The 20,072-nt window shown below is 53.2% G+C and overlaps 1 protein-coding gene across 5 annotated transcripts in view; it reads right to left on the bottom strand.

Moving 5' to 3' along the window:
- Positions 1-2,467: 2,467 nt before the first annotated feature.
- ZBTB7C (zinc finger and BTB domain containing 7C) overlaps positions 2,468-20,072 on the bottom strand; it is a 380,371-nt gene continuing 362,766 nt past the window's right edge. For 4 of the 5 annotated variants that reach the window (XM_074383493.1, XM_074383494.1, XM_039463856.2 and 1 more), the window contains 2 exons: positions 16,543-17,763; positions 2,468-6,620 (listed from right to left, as the gene is read on the bottom strand). In XM_074383493.1, the coding sequence (XP_074239594.1) occupies positions 5,969-6,620; positions 16,543-17,763 (1,873 nt within the window). In that variant the 3' untranslated portion in view covers positions 2,468-5,968. The remainder of the gene's footprint in view (positions 6,621-16,542; positions 17,764-20,072) is intronic. The other variant, XM_074383495.1, reaches the window with a different exon arrangement.

The raw sequence follows: 20,072 nt of genomic DNA, 5'->3' as shown, positions 1-20,072 counted from the left end.
TTGTCTGGTGACCGAGTGGGGTGTGTGTGTGTGTGTGTCTGCAGATTAAGTGATCAGGTTCCAGGTTTTCCAGGGCAAATTTGAGATGTTTTATTTTTATATGTCAGGCTCTTTCTGGGCCCATACGTTTTGGTTTAGGCCACGTGGGCATTGCCATTCAAGGTCACAGCAACCACTACCCAGGGTGTGCCAAGGAGGGAAAAGGAGCGGGATCTCTCCAGGGAATCCTCTTTCCAACAATGTATGGAAATGCGTGTCTGACTCGGTTCTCAGCCTTCAAACCTGAAAGGAGCGGAAGGTTAGTTGCTTGCTTCCCGCATTCCGCATCCCTTTCTGAGCGGGGAAGCGGGGCGAGGGAGGGATGGGCAGGAGCCACGAGGTCGCTAACTGTTCAAGGCTGCAATTTCAAGGCTCCTCTGTCCAGAGAAAACGGGCTTGTGTGCTGCTGGTGATCTGACAGTGCTTTGCTGAGGAGCCTTTCTTCCACCTGACTGAGAAGCCGGGGCGGCAAAGGCCAGGAGAGGGAGCCATTGAGTCACGTTCACATTTGGTGACTCCTGTCAGGGCCGGTTTGGACAGAGAGAAAGGAAGGGTGTCTACACCCAGAGAGGGGTAGTTGTGTTAGGAAGAGGGACTGGGAACAGAGAAAAGGAGGACACGGGGGAGTCGGAGGGGTTCACTGGATACAAACCTCATTCTGGAATTTGTCCCCTGGAGGTCCCTCTGCCTGTGAGTTGCCTGGCCCTTCCCTCCTGTAAGGCCCCCAACCCCGCTGGCTCCTGCTTCCAGCTGGGGCCTGACCCTGTGCTCACTTGCCCTTATGAAGCCCTGACTTCACCTTCTCTCAGAGGGGAAAGGCCACGTAAGGGACACCTGGCTGTGCGCTGTTCCGGAAGAGCCCCTTATGTGCTGGTTGCCCATTCTGCAGTGAGCTCAGGGGTCCCTCAGGGAGGAAAAGCTGTCCAGGCTCCAGGAAAGGAGGAGTGGGGTCCGTACAGAGCTCTGTCCTGGTTCAGGAAGGGGCAGGCCTGGCTCAGACGAAGGCCTGAGACGAGGGTTTTACTTCCAGTAGGGTCATGACTGTTCTCTTGTCAAATGTTTGAGGGCTCTAAATAAGAACCAGGGTTTTTCTATGGAGTCCCCTTCTCTGGCCCTAACTTGCTGTAGGTGACTGGTGGGGAAATGGGGACTGGCAGCCCCGGGCCCCCAAGCTGAGTTTTGTGAACCTGCCCAGTGCTGATTTTTCACTCGCCACCCCCCCATCACTCTGGCCTGGTTCTTCTTCCACAGTCATATGGGGGATGTGTATTCACCTTTCCACAAATTAGAGCAGGCGTCCCCAAACTACGGCCCGCAGGCTGCATGCGGCCCCCTGAGGCCATTTATCCGGCCCCCCCCGCCCCCGCACTTCAGGAAGGGGCACCTCTTTCATTGGTGGTCAGTGAGAGGAGCACAGTATGTGGCGGCCCTCCAACGGTCTGAGGGACAGTGAACTGGCCCCCTGTGTAAAAAGTTTGGGGATGCCTGATGGAAGGCACCCTATAGACTCTCCTCCCCAGTATTTTTTTTTTTTAATCGCTCTGTCCCAACTAGAGTACAGTGGTGTGATCACAGCTCACTGTAATCTCAAACTCCAGGCCTCAAGGAATCCAGTCCTCCCTTCTCAACCTCCCAAATTGCTGGGATTACGGGCCTGAGCCGCTGCGCCTGGTCTCCAGCACTCTGGAAAGGCAGTGTTGAACTCTTGCCCTGACTGAGCTCACTCCTTCACAAGGGACCTCGTTCCTCTTTAGACACCTCCAGGTGTTAGGAAGTTCTCTTCTGTTTTTTGGGCACCCACTTGCCTCCTGGGATCCCTCTTCTATTGGCTGGGGTTGGCCAAATTTCTGGCGAAAGCTTTCCCTCCCTGACACACCTGTAGAAGTCCCAACGCCTGTTTGATTGTATCACTTAAGCCTTCTTCTCTAGGAAAGTTGCACACATTTTTTTTGGCCTATCTTCAGAGGCCTCATCCTCCTTCCTTCACTCCCTCTTCCCTCCACTGAAGGCTCCTTACCTGTCAGAACCCTACCTCCCTTAGCATCTTGAGGCCCCAGGGAGCAGGCTTCACATGGCCGGGGTCCACGGGATTCCCACCTGATCAGGGCTAGAAGGAGATTTTACTCACAGGAGATCCAGGAGCAACCAGGGGTCAGGGTCAACTGGGCCCAGTTCCCTACCCCTTGTCCATCTTCACCTGCTTCACCACTCAGTGGACACTGACCCCCAGGGTGAGGACCACATGATCCTAGAATGGCCGAGCTGAGCAAACTCTTGAGCCTCTGGCCTTATGTTTTTTGCAGTGGGCTGTGCTTACTCCCGAGCCCTCAGCCATGGGCTGGGGCTTCCCAAAGCTGTAGGGTGACCAAGGAACACTCCAACTTCACTAGAAGGTTCTGGGAAAAAGGCAAGTCACTTAAGTGGCAAGTTGATCGAAACGTTTTCATATTAAGACAGATGCGTCTGTGTTATGTAACAGAATGCAGAAGCATGAATTTCAAAGCCAAAACAGGAGACTCCCTTCCCAAAGGAGTTTTACACTAGATAGGTTACTTAGGGCTGCTTCTTTAGGGTTCTGCTCCCAATTTGCCAACCAGCTGGCCCCCTCTGCTGAGGGATGTTTAGGTGGAGAACTTCGAGAAGCTCTGATGACTCCATTTCCTTTATTACTAGAGGTGAGGGAAGTGAGGACCAGAGTGGAAGGGTGATTAGACTGAGGCCACACAGCTTGGAGGAGTCCAGATTGGAAACTCAGATCTGTTCTCTTCTTTGTACCAAGAAACGCTGCACAGAAGGTGCCTACTATGGCAAGAAAGGAATCAAAAACAGAAAAGAGGCTCTGGGTTGACCCTTGGTTATCCAGAAATGCAGTTAGAAAACAATGTTACCAAGAGTCTGGGCTGTGGGTTCTAAGTAGAGCTGACCCCATCCAATGACAGAAGTATATTCCCTTACCGTAGGTTCTCTTAGGATCTAACGTTCTTTGGGGAAGAGGCTCAGGTGAAGAAAGGAGGAGAAGCCCAACTCCAGTGCCAGGAAGTGAGAGGAAGCAGGCATAGACAGCAGCAAGGCCAGCGGGAGCCCACTCCGCATGCCAGGCTGGGGAGCTGGAAGGACATCCTTTGCTCACACACCCGGGGCTGCAGCTGCACACGTGTGTGAAGACACACACACACACACACACACATGCACACCTTGCACTTAGGCCGACAGATGCCCCAAAGCTTAAGATCCAACCATGCTTTGCAGAACTGGAATGTAAGAGACTGCTGAGAACTGAGTTCTGCCCTCCCTACCATGCAACATCCCTGAGTAACTGAAATGGCAGCTGGAAGGGGGAATGCATCTTACCAGGAAATTAATCAAGCGTAGCTCACTTTTACTCAAAGCACTGTCCTTTAAAGTATTAAGTAAGGGTCAAAGGCTTTTGTTTGTTTTGTAAAGGTGTCTTTGACATTATTTTAAGGTTGACACCCACCAGTCAAAAACCTTATGATTGGCTTGTTGCTGTCCTGTGAACTTCCAGAAGTCACATCTCACAGAAGTGCGACTCTCAATATAATTTAATCAAGTCAATTAATACTGTTTAATAAATAGGCCAGAAAATTAGCTGAGAGTTGTTCTCGGCAGGATGCGGCGTGCGACCAAAGATATGGAAGATTGTCCCTTGAATCACTAAGGCAAACTTTGTTGAGTGTCATTTTACATAGAGCAATCACATAAAAAAGGAGTTATAAATAGAAAAAATTCCAAAGTTCTCCCACAGACAGACAGGGAAATCGAAACATCAAAAAAAAAAAAAAAAAAAATTGAAGCAAAATAAAAACACAACCACCCCTCCCCCCACAACCCATTTGCTTCAAGTTCTTGATCATACAGTACTCAACATCTTTGGATATTTTACAATGTACAACTCCAAATTGCAGCTAAGAAAAAACAAAGAACTAACCAGTCATCTGAAAAATTGAGTTTATAAGAAGTCATTACCTTTACAAAATAAAAACGAAAGCCCCAACACCACTGGAATCCAATTTATTCACTTTTCCTTTCTTTTTTAAAGTTTGGTTTTGCCCCAATCGCTTGGCTGATTGGGGAAGGGGGGAACGCGGGCACGTTGGCTGGTGGATACGGGCATGCTTCAGAGGCAAGGGTCTGAAATGAAGACAGGAATCTGAGAGGCGGCTGCCCAGGTAGATGACTTCTGAGGACAGAGGGTATGTGTGTAGCAATCCTGCAGGCTGGAGTGGCATCCGGTGGTACAAAGAATCGGAGGGGTCTCTTCTGAAGAGCTGTGACAGGGACAGAGTCTGTGCTCTTCTCGGCCTTTTTGTTTGTTGTGTTTGCTCAGGAAAAAGCCAAGGCGACAGGAAGAGCTGAAGTCTCTTTGTGCCCACAGCACAGGGACTGGGGACTCCAGCCCTGGGCTCTCCCTGGGGATGAACCCTACTCCTCTCTGGGCTGCTGAGAAACCAAAGCAAACTCAGCCAGAACAGAGAGGGGAGGGAAAGAGAGAGAAGGTCAGGAAGGCATGGGGCCAGCAAAGCCTTCCTTTTCAGGACCTGCTTCAAACTCGTGAACCAGGAGGACACGTGGCAGCCCTAAGTCACAGTGTCACAGTGCCCTTCAAGCCTCAGAGGCTTCTGCCTCCCTGCACTGAGCCCTTTTGCCAAAAAAGGGGACCCAAATACTCCACCCCCACAGGGAGGACGAAGAGATGGAGGGGGTTCTCACACAACAAAGGGGACCATCATTAGCCATGCCGTGCCCTGAGGAACCCATAACTCAAAAAGCAAACAGATAAACCCGAGAAAACCAGGCATTTTGTCTGTTTTCAGGAATCAGGGTGAGGAGAGACAGTTGCTAGGTGTTGAGAGTTGGCCCCCAGCTCTTTGATGTTGGCCCTGAGAGCCCCAAGACCCTGCTCAGCCTTGGAGGGGTCATTGGAGATGGGGTAAACACTAAATAGTGCCCCCAGGGGTCCAGACATCAACAGCGGCCTGCAGGGAAAGTAGGGTGGCATTGGGAGTTCCCAGAGCTGCCTGTGGGCTTCGGTGACACTCTGAAGCTCCCCTGTCTCCTGTGACCTCTGTCTAGTATGGCCATAGTTCTCACCTATGCGAATATGGTAATAGCTGGATGTGATAAAACTAAGTCCAGAAAGATAAACTGTTTCCCCCATGGACCTGGGGAGTACAAAGCTTCTGTCCTCTCCAGGATTCTCTGGGGAGACAGGTGTATATGTGTTTAGGGGCAGAGGAAGGGAACCTAAGTGACCAGCCCCTTCAATAGTCAGGTGACACCGAGCTACAGAGGGCTGACCTGTCAAGGTCACAGGACAGGTAAGGGAAAAATGGCCCTGGCCTCCCAGAGCCTGGTTCCTGACTCCAGGAGGCCTCCCTGCCAAAGAGCATTTCTTTCTAGGTGGCAGGTGGCTAGTTCTGAAAAGGATCCTGGGGCCACTGGAGACTGGAAAATGAGCCCTCAGAGGAGTGTTGGCGGAGACTCTACTACAGCGGGTGGGGCTTAACCAAGGGGCATGCCCAGCCCCTACCCTCGTCCTGCTCTGCCTGGCTGGGCATCAGGCCAACCGCCCCTGACTGCTCGTAACTCACCCACCTCCTAAGTGCTGCTGGGCACCCAGCTCCGTGTGGCATGGGCCAGTGCAAGTTTCTATATGAGAGCCAGAGAGACAGCCGGGAGGGGGGAGGCCCGGGCTCCAGGCTCTTTGGGAGGAGACGCCCCTCTCAGACACCAGCAAAAGGAGGCCGCTGCTTTAGGAGCCCGGGAAAATGCCATCACTGCTAGTATTTTTTTTTTTTTTTTCATTTTTCCCTTTGGGTTTTTAAAATGAAAAGTTCAGATCCGTGGGGTGGGGTACAGCGGGCCTGGAGGGAGGAGGACTGGAGGGCTGGAGTCGACAGGGACCCGCCTAGTTGTTGGCTTCAGACATGGAGGCCACGTGGTTGAGGCCGGCGAGCCCAGGGAGGCCGGCCAGGCCCGCGGCCCACGGGTCGGGCAGCGGGAAGTAGGGCCGCGCCGCCGCCACGTTCTCTGCCAGCGCGAAGGCCAGGAGGCCCCCCGCGTTCCTCTCGGCCTCCAGCTGCGCGCGCCCGAACAGCTTCATCTGTGTCTCCTCGAACTGCCGCTCCAGCTCCTGCAGGCTCAGGGTGCCCTTGGGCGCCGCCAGGAAGTGCTTGGCGGGGCTGGGGCCCGGGAGGCACACGGTGGCGCCGCCCAGGTGGCCGCCCACCTCGCCCAGCGCCGGCGGCATCACGAAGGCCGCCTTGTCGGGGGCCGGGCCGCCGGGCCCGAAGAGCAGGCTGGCTGCCCTCCACGCGGCGGGCTTGCGGCCGCGCCGGGGCCGCGCCATGCGGCAGCTCTGGCGCTTGATGTGGCGGTGCAGGTGGTCGGAGCGCGTGAAGCTCTTGTAGCAGAACTCGCACTGGTAGGGCCGCACGCCCGTGTGGATGCGCATGTGGTTCTTGAGGTCGTAGTTGTGCACGAACTTGGCGTTGCAGTGGATGCACAGGTAGGGCCGCTCACCCGTGTGCTTCCGCATGTGGATCTTCAGCTTGTCCTGCCTGCAATGCAGAGACTGGGGGTCAGTCCCGCACGGAACACCAGGAGCCACTCCTAACCTTCTGCTCCCCCTTCCTCCAGAACCGGCGGAGGCTCCCTACTAGAGAGAAATCTCATGCTAGATCTACCCTCAACTGCTGCCCCACCTTAGACAGGTACGGTTACTCACCTGGATTAAAGGGATGGGGAAGGAGCAGTGTCCTGAAAGCCCCACTCCCTCAAACTCCTTTTATACCCGAGCTTAGAGTGATGAAACTCCCACTCTATTAGGAGTTTGTCTCACATACTGGAAAATGGACTTGCTAGGAAGATACTTTGCCAGAAGTCAGCATTCTGACCTTAGTCCTAGAACAGTGCAGCGACTTCTGCTGATACTGGATTGCACTTTAATCTCACACCCACTCTTCGAGGCAGCCGTATGCTTTCCCTCCAGTTCATCCATATGCTTTGGCCCAAAGCCCGTGGTCCCATCCCAGCCCCTGGGCTGTTGAGATCTGTCTGCGTTTGGCACTAATCTGGGAGGCTATTGAAGCTTGGGCACACCTTGTTCAAACCTCCTGCACATTGGTTTCTAATCCTAAGCCTTGGGCTCTCCTCTTTGTCTGCAGACAATTTCAGGGTTTTACAATAGAGCCAGGTGCGACAAGAATGCAGCCTAATCCAGGGCAAAAGTTTTCAGGGTTTAAGTAGTAGTATTCACAGGTAAGGTATGATGTAGGGTGGGGTACCTAGCGGGGGTCTGGGAGCCTCTGCTCCAGCTGTAGACCCACCACTAACTTGCTGGTGACCTCAGGCAAGTTACTTAACCTCACTGCACAGAACTGAACCTGGAGCCAGACATCCATTCTCATTGTCTAGGGCTGATGGCAAGCATCTGGGTTGGTGTGAACTAAATTCCATGCACCTCCTGGTGGCCTGAAGGGAAAACTGACATCAGGGGGTTGTTTTCATAAAGACTGAGCGCTGGGTAAACCAGCTTAAGGTTGCTCAGGTTTAGGCAGCTGGGCTGCAGGAATTCCTCTTGGGATAATTCGCAGCCTTCCCCAATGGGGCCATATGGGCCAGGAAGCTCTGTGTTTAGTTTCCCACCTCCTCCCTGCAGGTGTGGCTTGGGTGGAGCATCTGCCTATAATTTCAGGCTCTGCTTTGAGGTTAGAGCAGATGTGGAATCCAGGCGTCCTCCTTAATTAACATGGCCGGATTGAAACCCTGCTTAACATAATCCCAGGACAGCAGGTGCAGGTCCTAGGCTCCTGGTGTCCCCTGACCACTAGAGGTCTCACCAGCTCTCATTTTCAAACTGGTTCTCCAGGGGCAGAGCAGGAGAGAAAAGGATATTCCCATGAACACTGGCAGGTGCTGTGGGAGGAGGAGCAGAGAGGGCAGATCCAGTCCTCCCACCTGTGCTCACAGGAAGGCTGGAGAGGCCCTGCGAGGGGGGGAGGAAGGGAAGTGGGGTCCCTCCTCCCTTCCACATCCCACTGCTCCTGCTGCTTCTACAACCCACCCGCCACCCCCAGGCTACACAGTAGCCTACTGTGATATCCCACCCCCTACCAGCATACTGTGGTCTCTGTAACCCAGATTTCACCTAGACTAGATGATTGGATTTTTGAGGAGAAAGGGAACCTCAGAGACCATTTAGGTCAGTGGATCTCAAACTTAAGGATGCATCTGAATCATGATCAGGACGCAGTAAAACAGTGCTGAGCCCTATTCCCAGAGATTCTGAGCAGTAGGTCTGGGTAGGGAGAGGGACAGGGTTTGCATTTCTAACCGGTTGTCAGATGCTGCTGCTGGTGGTGGTCCGTGGACCCCACATTGAGGACCACTGGTCCAGGCAAAGCCTCCACCATGTGGGTGGGCAAACAGGCTCAGCCGGGAAACTTGCCGAGCTCACCCAGAGGGTCATGGCAGGCCTGGGAGTCAAGGCCTCTTCTCACTGTGGCACTGTGACTGTGAAAATGGAAGTGTCAGGTGCACAGTGCCATCTGTACCCCTGGAGTGACGCAGCTTCCCGGTTCTGAGGGATATGTCTTGGGCCTTCACAAATTCATCCAGGCTCTGATGGAAACACTGATGCTAGGTGGTCAGTTGGGCTCCATCACCAGGCCTGGTAGAGGGCTCAGAATCAGCTGAGCGGGGCTTTAAATGCATCATCTCATTACTCCTCACCATGACCTATGAGGTAGGTGTTTTGTTTTTTTGTTTGTTCGTTTGAGTCGGAGTCTCATTCTGTTGCCCAGGCTGCAGTGTAGTGGTGTGATCTCGGCTTATTGCAACATTTGCCTCCCAGGTTCAAGTGATTCTCCTGCCTCAGACTCCCGAGTAGCTGGGATTACAGGCATGCACCACCACGCCTGGCTAAGTTTTGTATTTTTAGTAGAGATGGGGTTTCACCATGTTGGTCAAGCTGGTCTCTAACTCCTGACCTCACGATCTGCCGGCTTTGGCCTCCCAAAGTGTTGGGATTACAGGCGCGAGCCACTACGCCTGGCCAAGGTAGGTTTTTTTTTTTAAACCACTATTACACATAATTAGTAGTACTGACCATTGAGGTCACTCTCAAACAATAGACAGTGTAAGTGGCAAATTTTCAAATGTCTCCCAAACTTCTCATTAGTGTATCTAAAATAAGTCCCATTTTTGTGGCAATTGGTCTACTTATGTAAGAAGCATGGAGAAGGTGCCTACAATGTCCTTTTATTGAACACCTGCTATGGGGAAGTAAATACGTGACTTCAATGACCTTGGGAATTCATTATTTAAAGGCAAGTTATGGTATAGAGGTAGGGCCCCTCTAGGAGTCTGGGAGTCCCAGTTGTAGCTCCAGACCCAACACCAACTTGCTGGGTGGCCTTAGGCAAGTTGTTCAACCTCTCTGTGCAGAGCTAAACCTAGCCCCAGACATCACCAGACATCATTGTCCAGGGCAGATGGAGAGAATCTGGGTTTGGGCGAGCTAGATTCAACACACTTGGTGTAATTTCCTCACTTGGACACAGGCAGAAAGGAGGCTTGAAGAAGTCAAGCGCTTCCCAAAGCTATCCAGCTGGTGAGGGGCAAAGAAACCTGGAGGGCTACCTGGCTGTGGTTTGTTTGTAAGCTATTCTGGGGATGAAGAAGGCTAGATTTTCACATGAGGGACTCCCAGCCTGTGGCCTGCAAGGACTGATGCAGAAAGGGCAGACCAGAACAATCACGAGAGGGCGCCAGTAGCCAGCTTTCTGTAGGACTGGGGTATGCCAATGGGAGGAACTCAGCCCTGGGCAGGAGCTGTCTTTCCTTAACCGTGACACTTTGTGGGAGTGGGGGTAAGGGGTGGGAAGAGTGTGCAAAGCTCATGATAAGCCAGTTCTGGAAAAAAACTTCAGAGGATCATCTAGTTTACCAGGCACACTTGACCACATTCTGATTCACTGCCTGAGTCAGTGCACCCCGTGAGCTACACTCTTAGCAGTACACTTCTCAGGACCTTGAAAACATGGAGCTAGTTACTTCCAAGATAAGGAAAGCAAGGACCAAAGAGGGAATGGAGGTCAGGGGCCACACGGCCTCCTCCTCTACACTGACCTTTCCTGTGGATACTATGACATGCGCATTGGTGCTGGAGGTGGTGCTGGGCATGCTCCAAGACCTGGACCAGGTCCCTTCTCTGGTCTGGCCTCAGTTTCCTGATCTCTAAATGGGGGTCGGGCTGCATCCTTGGGACTGCTGGTGCTCCATGAGTGTTTGCATCTGGGTAGTGGGTGTCTACCAAATTTCTTTCTGGAGTCTGTTTGGCTGGCTGGCTTCCTTGCTCTTTTACAAATTCAGTCTGCTTGTGGAAGCAGCGTGTGTTTAGTGGGAATAGGTTCTAGTCTGAATCTCAGGAGGTGAGATTAGTTACTTCTCGGTAGGAATGGAGGTCTGGAGATTCCACTTAAAATTTCCTGAGGCCTCCCCTGTCCAGTGGCATATGTACTCACATACCCCTTAGCGCAGCTTTCTGGGCTCTTTGCAAGCTCACTCCCATGTACTCTGCCAGCTTCCTGCCTGTCCCCCATGGTGCACTGCCCCACACTGGCCAACTCTGCATCCTTGAACACCTGTGGCCTGCAAGGACTATAGAGTGACAAGAGACTGGCCCTATCATGCCAGTATGAATGGGACTGCTGGCCCCCCAGTGCACAGCCCATCACATGATAGGGTGGATGCCTGGTAAACCCTGGCTCCTTCCCTTGTGTGCATGTCTTGTGCTTGGGCACTGATGCTCCACCCTTAGGGCCTTCCTAGAAGGCCAAGTGCAGAGCCAGGGTGCCCCTTCCTACCCCTAGCCTTCTTCCTCCTTGCACGTGGCATAGAGGGTTCTGGTACCTGCTTTGATGAGAACCCGTGGGATGCTCTTTCATACTCTGCACAACACTGAATGTAGAGAGAGAGGAGGCTCATCACGTTTGGTGACTGACTAGCGGGGCCAATTTCAGAAGTCCCTGACTCCAAATTCGACATGCTCTCCTCTGGCCCTGGTCCCCTTGTCTGCCATCTCGTTCCATTTCTCTGCATTAGGGACAGTCAAGGACATACACCCCCCCCAGCCTCAGTCTACACGCTCCTTTCCAGCCTGGAGAGCTCATTGTTGGGAAGAATGCGTGAGTCCCCATGAGCTCATTCCCAGAATCACAGAAAAGGGCTGCAGGGTCTCGGCCTGAAGTCTGTGGCCTCCAGAAAGTCTCCCAATCAGGATAATGCTTTCCCAGCAGCCTTCACCCTGACTTCTTGTAACCGGATGGTTTGAGACACGCTCTTCCTGCTACCACTGCTAATGCCATTACATTATCTTAATAGGGTTCCCAGAGCTGCCAGGAGTGGGAGGACTACAAAGAAAACAGAGGGAAAGCAAAAGGCAGGTTGCGGGCTTGTCTGAAGAGCAGGCAGCCATGGGGGACAGAGCTGGTCAGCATTTGGCTGGCAGTGGAGGAGGGTGGTGGAGACGGAAAGGCGCAGCCTTCGGGGTTGAGCAGGACCTGGAAAGCGTGGCTTGTCAGAGAGTGACTGTGCTGCACGGGTGGCCCATCCCCGCCCAGGACCATGTGCCCTCCATGGGACTTCTGCTGTTTTGGGGCCAGTCTCTTCTCATTTTGCAGTTTCTTGCCTTTACTACTGTCCCCATCAGGCATGGCTGGGGCACTGCTGGGAGCCAGGCTTCCGCAGGATGCAGGGGCTTCAGGAGGGAGACCAGCCAGCCATGCTCTCTGGGTGCTCCTAACAGAAGGGCTGGGGGAGGTGGAAGGCAAGTCCCTGTGGCCTGCAATCAAGGACCCATGTGGCGGGAATAAAGAGGAGGAAGGTGCAGAGGCTTTCACAGGGCCAGGGCCAGGCCCAGTTGGCAGTGATGGCTGCAAATGGGGCAAAAAGGTGTGCGGGGGGCCACCTGGGATGTCTGTGGACAGAGAAAATACCCACCAAGCTCAGCAGTGTCCCTATGCATGAAGACAAATGCTTTATCTTCCCAAGATCACATGGCTCCTGTTCTTCTAGGCTTGACCTACGTGTCACTTCTGGCAGAACGCTGCCATCTTAACCTTTGGCTCCTGGCTTCCCAACTTTCTGGGAAGAGAAGGGAAACGACCCCTGATGAAGAGGTTCTGAGGTAATCCTGGTCTAGACTGCCTCTGCCCTATGACCTGGAGCTGTTTTTGTGTCTCAAGTAGGACCTGGAAGGGACAGGAGCTGCCTCTCTAGCTAGCACGAGCCTTTCCCAGGAAGAAAACAGTGCCCTTGAACTAAGCCAAGGGGAGTGCACAGGCAAAAGGAGCCCCAGTGATTATGGGGTAACCAGAGCTAGGAAGGGACAGCATGGGGCCAAAGAAACAGTTTGGTTGATGCCTTTGAGGCCCTGCCTAGGGATATTTCATATTTGGAACAGATCAGTGGTGGGACAACTGGTAGGACTGGCTGAAATCTAGAGCTGCCTCAGAGGTGAGATTTCTGACACCAAAGAACAGACAATACCATTGGGTGGGGGGGACTCTGTCTCTCCTCTCCAGACCCACAGAATGACAGCAGTGGGCAGGGCCTTAGGGGTTGAGGGGCTTTGCTGGAAGGGTCCTCATGCCCTCCACCTTGGTTGTGGCTGCTGAGGTCGTTAGGAGTGACGTCCCCATGGGGTGTGGACATTGGAGTTGGCATCTGGGAGGCTGTGACTCAGAGTCTGGGCTAACGGGCCACCATGTGGGGGAAGGGTAGGCTTCTCCAGCACCCCACAGGAGTGTCGCAGGACCCTGAGCTCTTCTCAGCATCAAGGAGGGAGGAAATGGGGCTTTGCCAGGGCAGAAGCTCAGCTGTGCTGAAGGAAAGACTTGGTTCCAGAAGGGGAAATCATTTCCAAGAGGAAAGCTTGAGGGCAGCATGTCTGGGTCCTTGCTGGGGGACAAGAAGGACACTACAGGGGCCAGTCTCAGTGGCGTGGCCTTGGAAGGGAGTCTGGGAATTCTATGTCAAAAAGGCAGCTGGCTGTCACCGCTCTAAGTGGCTGCTGAAGAGATTCCAGGTGGAAGGAGCAGGTGTTAGGAATCCTAACGGGGAATTCAGCCAAAAAGAAGGTCCCCGTGGAAAGCCTGCAGGGAGCTTTGGTCACAGAGAGAATTACAGGAAAGCCTCAACCTGGACAGACCATGCTTGGGGCTCTTCAAGCACCGAAAAGAATTCTTGCCAGGCAGCTCCAGAGATGGGGTGAGAAGCAAAGGCCCAGTGATTCTGGAGAATGTGAGGGGAGGAGAATGGCGAGTGCCCCACAAGGGCAGCCGCAGCCCACGATGAGCAATAAAGCCTCTGAAGTGAGGAGCAGCCATCTCCTCCACCCTGCCTTCCCCCCGCCCTCGGTTTCTCCCCTCCTGGTAAGAGAGAGACCCAAGAGCTTGTCTGATCTGTTTTGGGAGGGTCAGAGCCCAGCGGGGACAAGTGGTGGGGTGCCAAGGGGTCTGGAATGCATTGGCTTCAGCTGGAGACAGGCCTGGGGCCAGACAGCCGCCATTCTGGAGCAGGAGGAGCCCGAGGCCAGATGGCTGGATGACCAGAGCTGCCCCACTGCAGACCTGGCCGGGAGTGGGGACTGCAGACAGAGGCCATCCCAAGTGACCATCAGGAATGTGCTGGGAGGGAGGAAACCGGAATGTCACCCTCCTATACAACACAGCACTGCTGCCCCAACCAGGAGGCCCACTCCCAGAGAATGTCCCAGGGTCCAGAGGGTGAAGAGTCTGCCAGCAGTGACTGTGCAAGGTTAAAACTTTCCCTTAAAACAGGGCACACAAGCCAGGCATAGTGGCTCACAGCTGTAATCCCAGCACTTTGGTAGGCTGAGATGGGGGATCACCTGAGGTCAAGAGTTTGAGACCAGCCTGGCCAATGTAGTGAAACCCCATCTCTACTAAAAATACAAAAATTAGCTGGGCGTGGTGGCGCACAACTGTAATCCTAGCTACTTGGGAGGGTGGGGCAGGATAATCACTTGTACCCAGGAGGCAGAGGTTACAGTGAGCTGAGATCATGTGATTGTACTCCAGCCTGGGTGATGAGACTGAAATTGTCTCAAAAAAACAAAAACAAAAAACCAGAGCACACAGACCGTCCAGACCTGGTATGGACCTCACAGAAGGCTGTGTGTGGGCCAGAGAAAAGGGAGTGGGGAAGGAAGGGAGGTGGGGGCTCAGGGTGCCAGCAGGGCCACCGTGTGGTACCCTGAGACACAGATCCCTTTGGAATTGGAGTCACCAGCCCGAGTCTCCCGTGACAGGAGAAGTGCTCCTGTCAGCCATCTGCCAAGGGGACAGCCATGGGCAGTGAGGGAGGTGGAGCCTGTGTTAGCAGGAGAGGATGCTCCGGGCTGATAACATGGCTGGCTTTCCTGATTGGGCCTGTGCAGAGCTTCCTGGCAACCTTAAAGTCATAGGCAGGGGCTGGGACTCAGGCTGAAGCCAGACTCCCATTGAAGACGCGTGAGCTGCACCTGAATTTGGCTTTCACATGGTGCTCTGGTTTATCTCCCTCGGTCATTTCTGTGTTTTTGCAAAGCCTGTCCAGGTGTTCTGCCTGGCTCTGTGGGGCTAAGGTGAATTCAGGAGGAGGCAGGGGGCAGCATCAACCACAGTGGCACTGGGGTGGCAGGGCTGTCACTGAGGGACATCCAAGGGGAGGGAATCTCGGGAGCTTTGGGTCCGTCTGCTCTGGGGGCTAACAGGAGCAGGGCGCCCTGCCGTCAGCATTGCCGGGTGGCTGGCTTAGCTCACTGCTAAGGGCAAGGAAGGCACATCCTGGGTCTGTGAGGCCCTGCCCCTCTGCTCCTGCAGCTTCTCTTTCTACTGTCACTGGAAGCATCCGGGACAGATGCTGTCTGGGGTTCTCCTCACAGAAGCAGCTGTGAGCAGGACCCCAAGGCTGTCTTGGAAATAATCAGTGTTGTCCTTCAAAGCAGTCATCAGAGGAGCCAGCAGAGCGATTTTAGCCACACTACTGTCCACTGAACGAATTTCTGAAACTCTTTGCCAATGATAGTTTCGAAGCCACCCAAGAGAACAGGTCTCATGACTTTAGAGGACTCATCTTTTTAAAATTTTTTCTGGATAAGCATAGTCCCTGATTGGATATCCACCCTCATTCACAAACTTGTACTGCATCCTCAGGCCGAAGCTTTGGGCCCACTAAGGAAAATCAAAAGAATGAGCTGCCAGCAATTCCCAAAGATATATTTCCAAGGGGAAGTGGGGCAGCGGCAGCACCACTGGAATAAGCGTGGGTCTCTCCAGGTGAGTTATCTGAGAGGGAAAGTGGCAGTGTGGGGAAGGAACCTGGTCTAGTAAGTTGTGGTCACAGGGCAGGCATCGCCAGGCTCTGTGCACACAGGACACACTGAAATGACCAAGCCCTGATGCCAGGCCACCCACTAGAATCCTTCCCATTTGTGGATAGGGCTGAGAAGATCAGCCTCATGCCAGGAACCACAGATAGCACCAACAGTCGGTATTTTCCAAAAGTGAGCCCTCTCCAAAGCTGGGAGCGGACAGGTCTGACCCCACATGAACCCACTCATCAGTTTTGACTGCGAAAGTTGCTGTGCAGAGGAGGTATGCAACATACGCTTGCTGAATGGGACAGGGTCTATGAAAGATGACAGGTTTATAATGTATTGATTTCAAATTTCACATTTTATAACAGCATAAAGTTGTCCCCCTTCCTAACATGGAAAGGCAAAGAGGGGAACATAAAAAGAGGCCCAACCTTTAGGTCTGACCCCAAAATGATGGAAAGGGCCTACCAGGCACCTCTGCAGTCTCCTGGTCACAGACTTGGCTGTCACACAGGGACTGGGATGCCAGTCCCAGCTCTGCCATTTTCCAGTGCACACACTCGTGGTCAGCTACTGGGAGGTGTATTGTAAACGAAGGCCACCATCTTCCCATCTTCCCAGGGCCTGGCTGTGGTGAGAGTATGTTTACGGTGCCTAGGATGGCCCCTGGCATGTAGAACATGCTTCATCAAGGTCAGGAGCTGCTTCTCCAAATAAAATGAAGGGGCAGCACTCCATCTGGGACTGCCAGCCGTTCCAACTGGGTTCCATGAATTTACAGCTGGAAGAAGATGGGGAAGCCAAGCAACCAAGATGCTTGAGGCGCCTCACTTCTGTCCCAACCAGAACAGTCCTGCTCTTAGCTGTTTTGTGTCATGGGTTTCTGCCTAATATTGTATCTGAGAAAATACTGCAGCCCCTAAAAAGGGTTTGAAAGTCACAGTACCAGGTGATGCCTAGCACCCCTGCTAGCCATGAGCCTGCATGTGTCTGGGATCCTTCTGGGTCTCTGTCGCCATCCCCAGCCTCCCTGCCCGACTCTGCTGTCCCCCATGGCCTCTGGCCCTGTCCCCCGCACCCGAGGCTGCAATGCGCACCTGGTGAAGCGGACCTCGCAGATGGTGCACATGTATGGCTTCTCCCCGGTGTGGGTCCTCATGTGCCGTGGCAGCTTCCCGGCCCCCATGATGACTTTGTGGCAGATGGGGCACTGCTGAGAGGCCTTGGGCTTCAGCTTGCGCTCTTCCACCAAGGGCCAGGGTGGGAAGAGGCCCCCCAGGTGGGTGGCACTCAGGAAGTTGAGATAGGCACCGTAGTCGTTCTCTGCCTTGATGGGGCCCAGAGGCCCCCCAGGCAGGTCAGGGAACATGTCCTTGAAGAAGTCGTTAGGGAAGGGTGGTGGTGGGGGCGGGGGCAGCTCTTCCTTCTCCTCCTCCTTGATCTTCCGGTTCTTGATGACCAGATCCAGTGGCCCACTGTCCATGGGCTGCTCAGGCAGCTGGGCAAAGGCACCGAAGTCCCCTGGCCAGAGGTGTGGGAAGAAGTCTGGAGCAAACGGAGACAAGGAGGGTCTCCTGTCGGGGATGTTGGCTTTGGGGTACAGGTTCTCCCTCAGCAGAGATTCAATGGAGAAGTCCCGGATCACCCCCAGATGGCCAGGACTGCCAGCCTGGAAGGAGTCAGGGAAGTCCCTGGGGGTGTCTGAATAGGCCTTCTCCGTGAGATGGTCCGTCTTGGAAGGGCTTTGGTGGCAGTTGATGTCCTGGGGGTCGGGCAAGTTTTCTTGGTCAGCAAAATCCTCCGTGTCATCGTCGTCGTCCTCCTCCTCTTCCTCTTCCTCCTCCTCTTCATCCTCTTCATCATCGTCATCTTCGTCATCGTCCTCCTTGTCATCCTCCTCCCCGCCGTCCCCGCCAGGCTCCATGATCTCCAGGCACACGTTCACGATGCACTGGATCTCCAGCATCCTGGCGGCATTGAGGATGTGCTTGACGTTGCCGGCAGTGATGGTGAGCGTGGAGGTATAGGCGAACTCCAGGATAGCGGCCAGAGCCTCAGGCTGCACGAAGTCAATCTCGTAGACGTAGGGCTGGCTGGCTAGGGTGCCGGCGGTGAAGAGCTTCTTGAAGTACTTGCTGCAGGCAGCCAGGACGGAGCGGTGGGTCCGATACTCCTGCTCCTGCACCACCAGGAGCACGTCGCACAGCAGGCCATCGTGCCGCTGCTCATTGAGGCTGCACAAGACCTCACTGCTGTGGTTGGGGAAGGGAATGCCAATGAGCTCATCAATGTCATTGGCCATGTTCTCAGCCAGAGCCCTGCAGAGACACACACAGAAGTCTGGGTTAGGACTCTGAGCCACCTCCTTTGCATAAGAGCTCCCTGTCCACTGCAAGGATGGTCCTCCTGCCTCTCAGCTTTGCCAAATTTCATCTGCAATTCACAGCGTGGCTTACAAGATAGGGCTTTTCTCTGGACCCCTAAGACTCTTGGAGTTAGGCGTCTCACTGGGCAGCTGGTGTCAGGTACTCAGCAAAGGCTGCAAGGCTTCTCGCAGGCTTGATTTTACTGAATTCCACTTTGCCAACATGCAGTTGCAGAATACAATGGCAGGATGAGAAGCCACACAAACCCAGCTGTTGCCTTGGCTACAGGAACAGGACCCACCTCTGTGGGGCAAGGACCTCTCACTGCTTCTGCTGAGAAGCAGCTCTGGTTTGTCTCTCAAATCCTCTGACTCTGTGATAGACTCACACTTTGCATTGGCTACTAGGAAGCTTAAAACAAATTTTGTGGCCGATTTTCAGCAAGTGAGTGGGGGCCTTGTGGTATATTTTGCTTCCTGACCTTACTCATTCACCATAGTTGAAGTTTCCTTCCATTTGTAATTCTTGATCTTTTTATTAAAAAAATACTAACATCCTATATATGTATATCTGAGAGCCATTTCACCTATAAATATTTAAATTCAATGCAAATATAAATGCAATATTCAATATAAATATACATGCAATATAAATATAAATGCAAGTACATTTGTTACTTTTTTCATGTCTGCATTCTGTTAGCCTCATGAAAATAACCCCTGTGGTGAGAAGCCTCTTCTGAGACACCTTATCATTATACATGTTATACCTAAAGTATGGCCAGTCGCAGCTGCCAGGAGAAAGCAGGGCATGACAGAGGACAACTGGCCTCCCTTCCTTTCGGGAAGCACAGCTCACAGCACGGGTGAACATAGTCAACCAGGACAAAATGTGGGATGTGCCAGAGCAGGCAGGGGTGTCCCAAGGAGAGAATACAGTCATGGATTGTTAGTTTCTGTTTCTGGTTGGGCCAGTAAAGCCCCTTCCTCGTCTAAAACCAAAACAGAACAGCAGCAATAAAATGAGGCGGGTTGGATGAGCTTGATAGGGCTCTTCTACTTTCAGCAAAGTTTCAACATGGCCCATCTAGATAAATCTTAGCAGAGTCCTCCGGCTTGTACCAAGATAACTTGATACAAATAAAGTGGGGAGAAAACAAAACAGAAAAACCCTAAAGGCCCACGCCCCCAGCAGGAAGCGCTCTGGAGACCCTTACACGTTTATCTTCTGGATGTTTTGCCCTGGGTAGGCAGAGGCAGGGGGCGGGGAGGAGTGAGAAGTGCCAGCTCATGAAACGTGAGTGGGGCCTGGAGGCACTGGGGAGGCATGAGGGTGCCGGGTGCTCCTCCCCTGCCCTCACCTTCTCCTCTACCACGGGGCAGCCCAGGCCTTCCCTAAGTAATCTCACCAGCCAGGTGCCTGAAGTTAGACTTCTCTGCCATGCCCCAAGAGGCTTGGGAGGCTTCCCAGAGCTAAGGCCTCACTGCTTTCCCACCTTCTCATCTTTAAAAGGGCCAGAGACCCTGCCAGTCCATGCATTCATTCACTAAATATTACTGGGTTTTCTTCCTGTGCCAGGCTCTGTACTGGACTCTGGGGATGCACAGAGAACAAATCAAGAATTCCTGTGCTCTAACAGCTTAAAGGGACATAACTGTGAAAAAGTGGAGACTGCCCCAGCCCCAGGCTACTGCCTTTCTTAGAGTCTTGGGGAGGGATTCCTCTCCCTTGCTCCCCAGACAGCCACCCCTACTCTGTGTAAGTTTTTGTGGTGGTTTCTCTTCTAGGGCAAGAGGAGAAGGAGAGAGGAGAAAATAGAGCTGTGGCTCAATCAGCTTTTCCCATCCCAACTTCTGAGCACAGCTGAGAGCGGGTGGTCACCTGGATGGACTGAGTGGCCGTAACACTCCCCTCCAATGTGACCCAAATGTACTTTTGCAGCCCCTACTCTCCAAATCCTAAACATACACCCTGTTCTCAGCTGCCATGCCTTTGTTCATGCTGCATTCTTGGCTCGAGAACATCCAATGTCTTGCACTTCCAGGGGTCCACATCCCAACCACACTTCAAGGTCCCACTTAGACAACCCTTTCCCCATCCCTCAATTCAGAGGCTTGGTCTCTCCAGCCTTTGGTCTCCTGATTTTTGTCATTTATTTGACTCTGCCTTGAACTTTAATGATTAGTGTCTCTGCTAGACTGTAAGCTGCTTGAGGGCAGATAATATCATTAAGTGCTTAGCACAGTCCTGGCACAAAGTTG

Source organism: Saimiri boliviensis, chromosome 13 (genome assembly GCF_048565385.1).
Source record: "Saimiri boliviensis isolate mSaiBol1 chromosome 13, mSaiBol1.pri, whole genome shotgun sequence".
Taxonomy (NCBI): Eukaryota; Metazoa; Chordata; class Mammalia; order Primates; family Cebidae; genus Saimiri; species Saimiri boliviensis.
The sequence above is the reverse complement of the archived record's forward strand: the minus strand, read 5'-3'. Positions and strand labels throughout refer to the sequence as shown.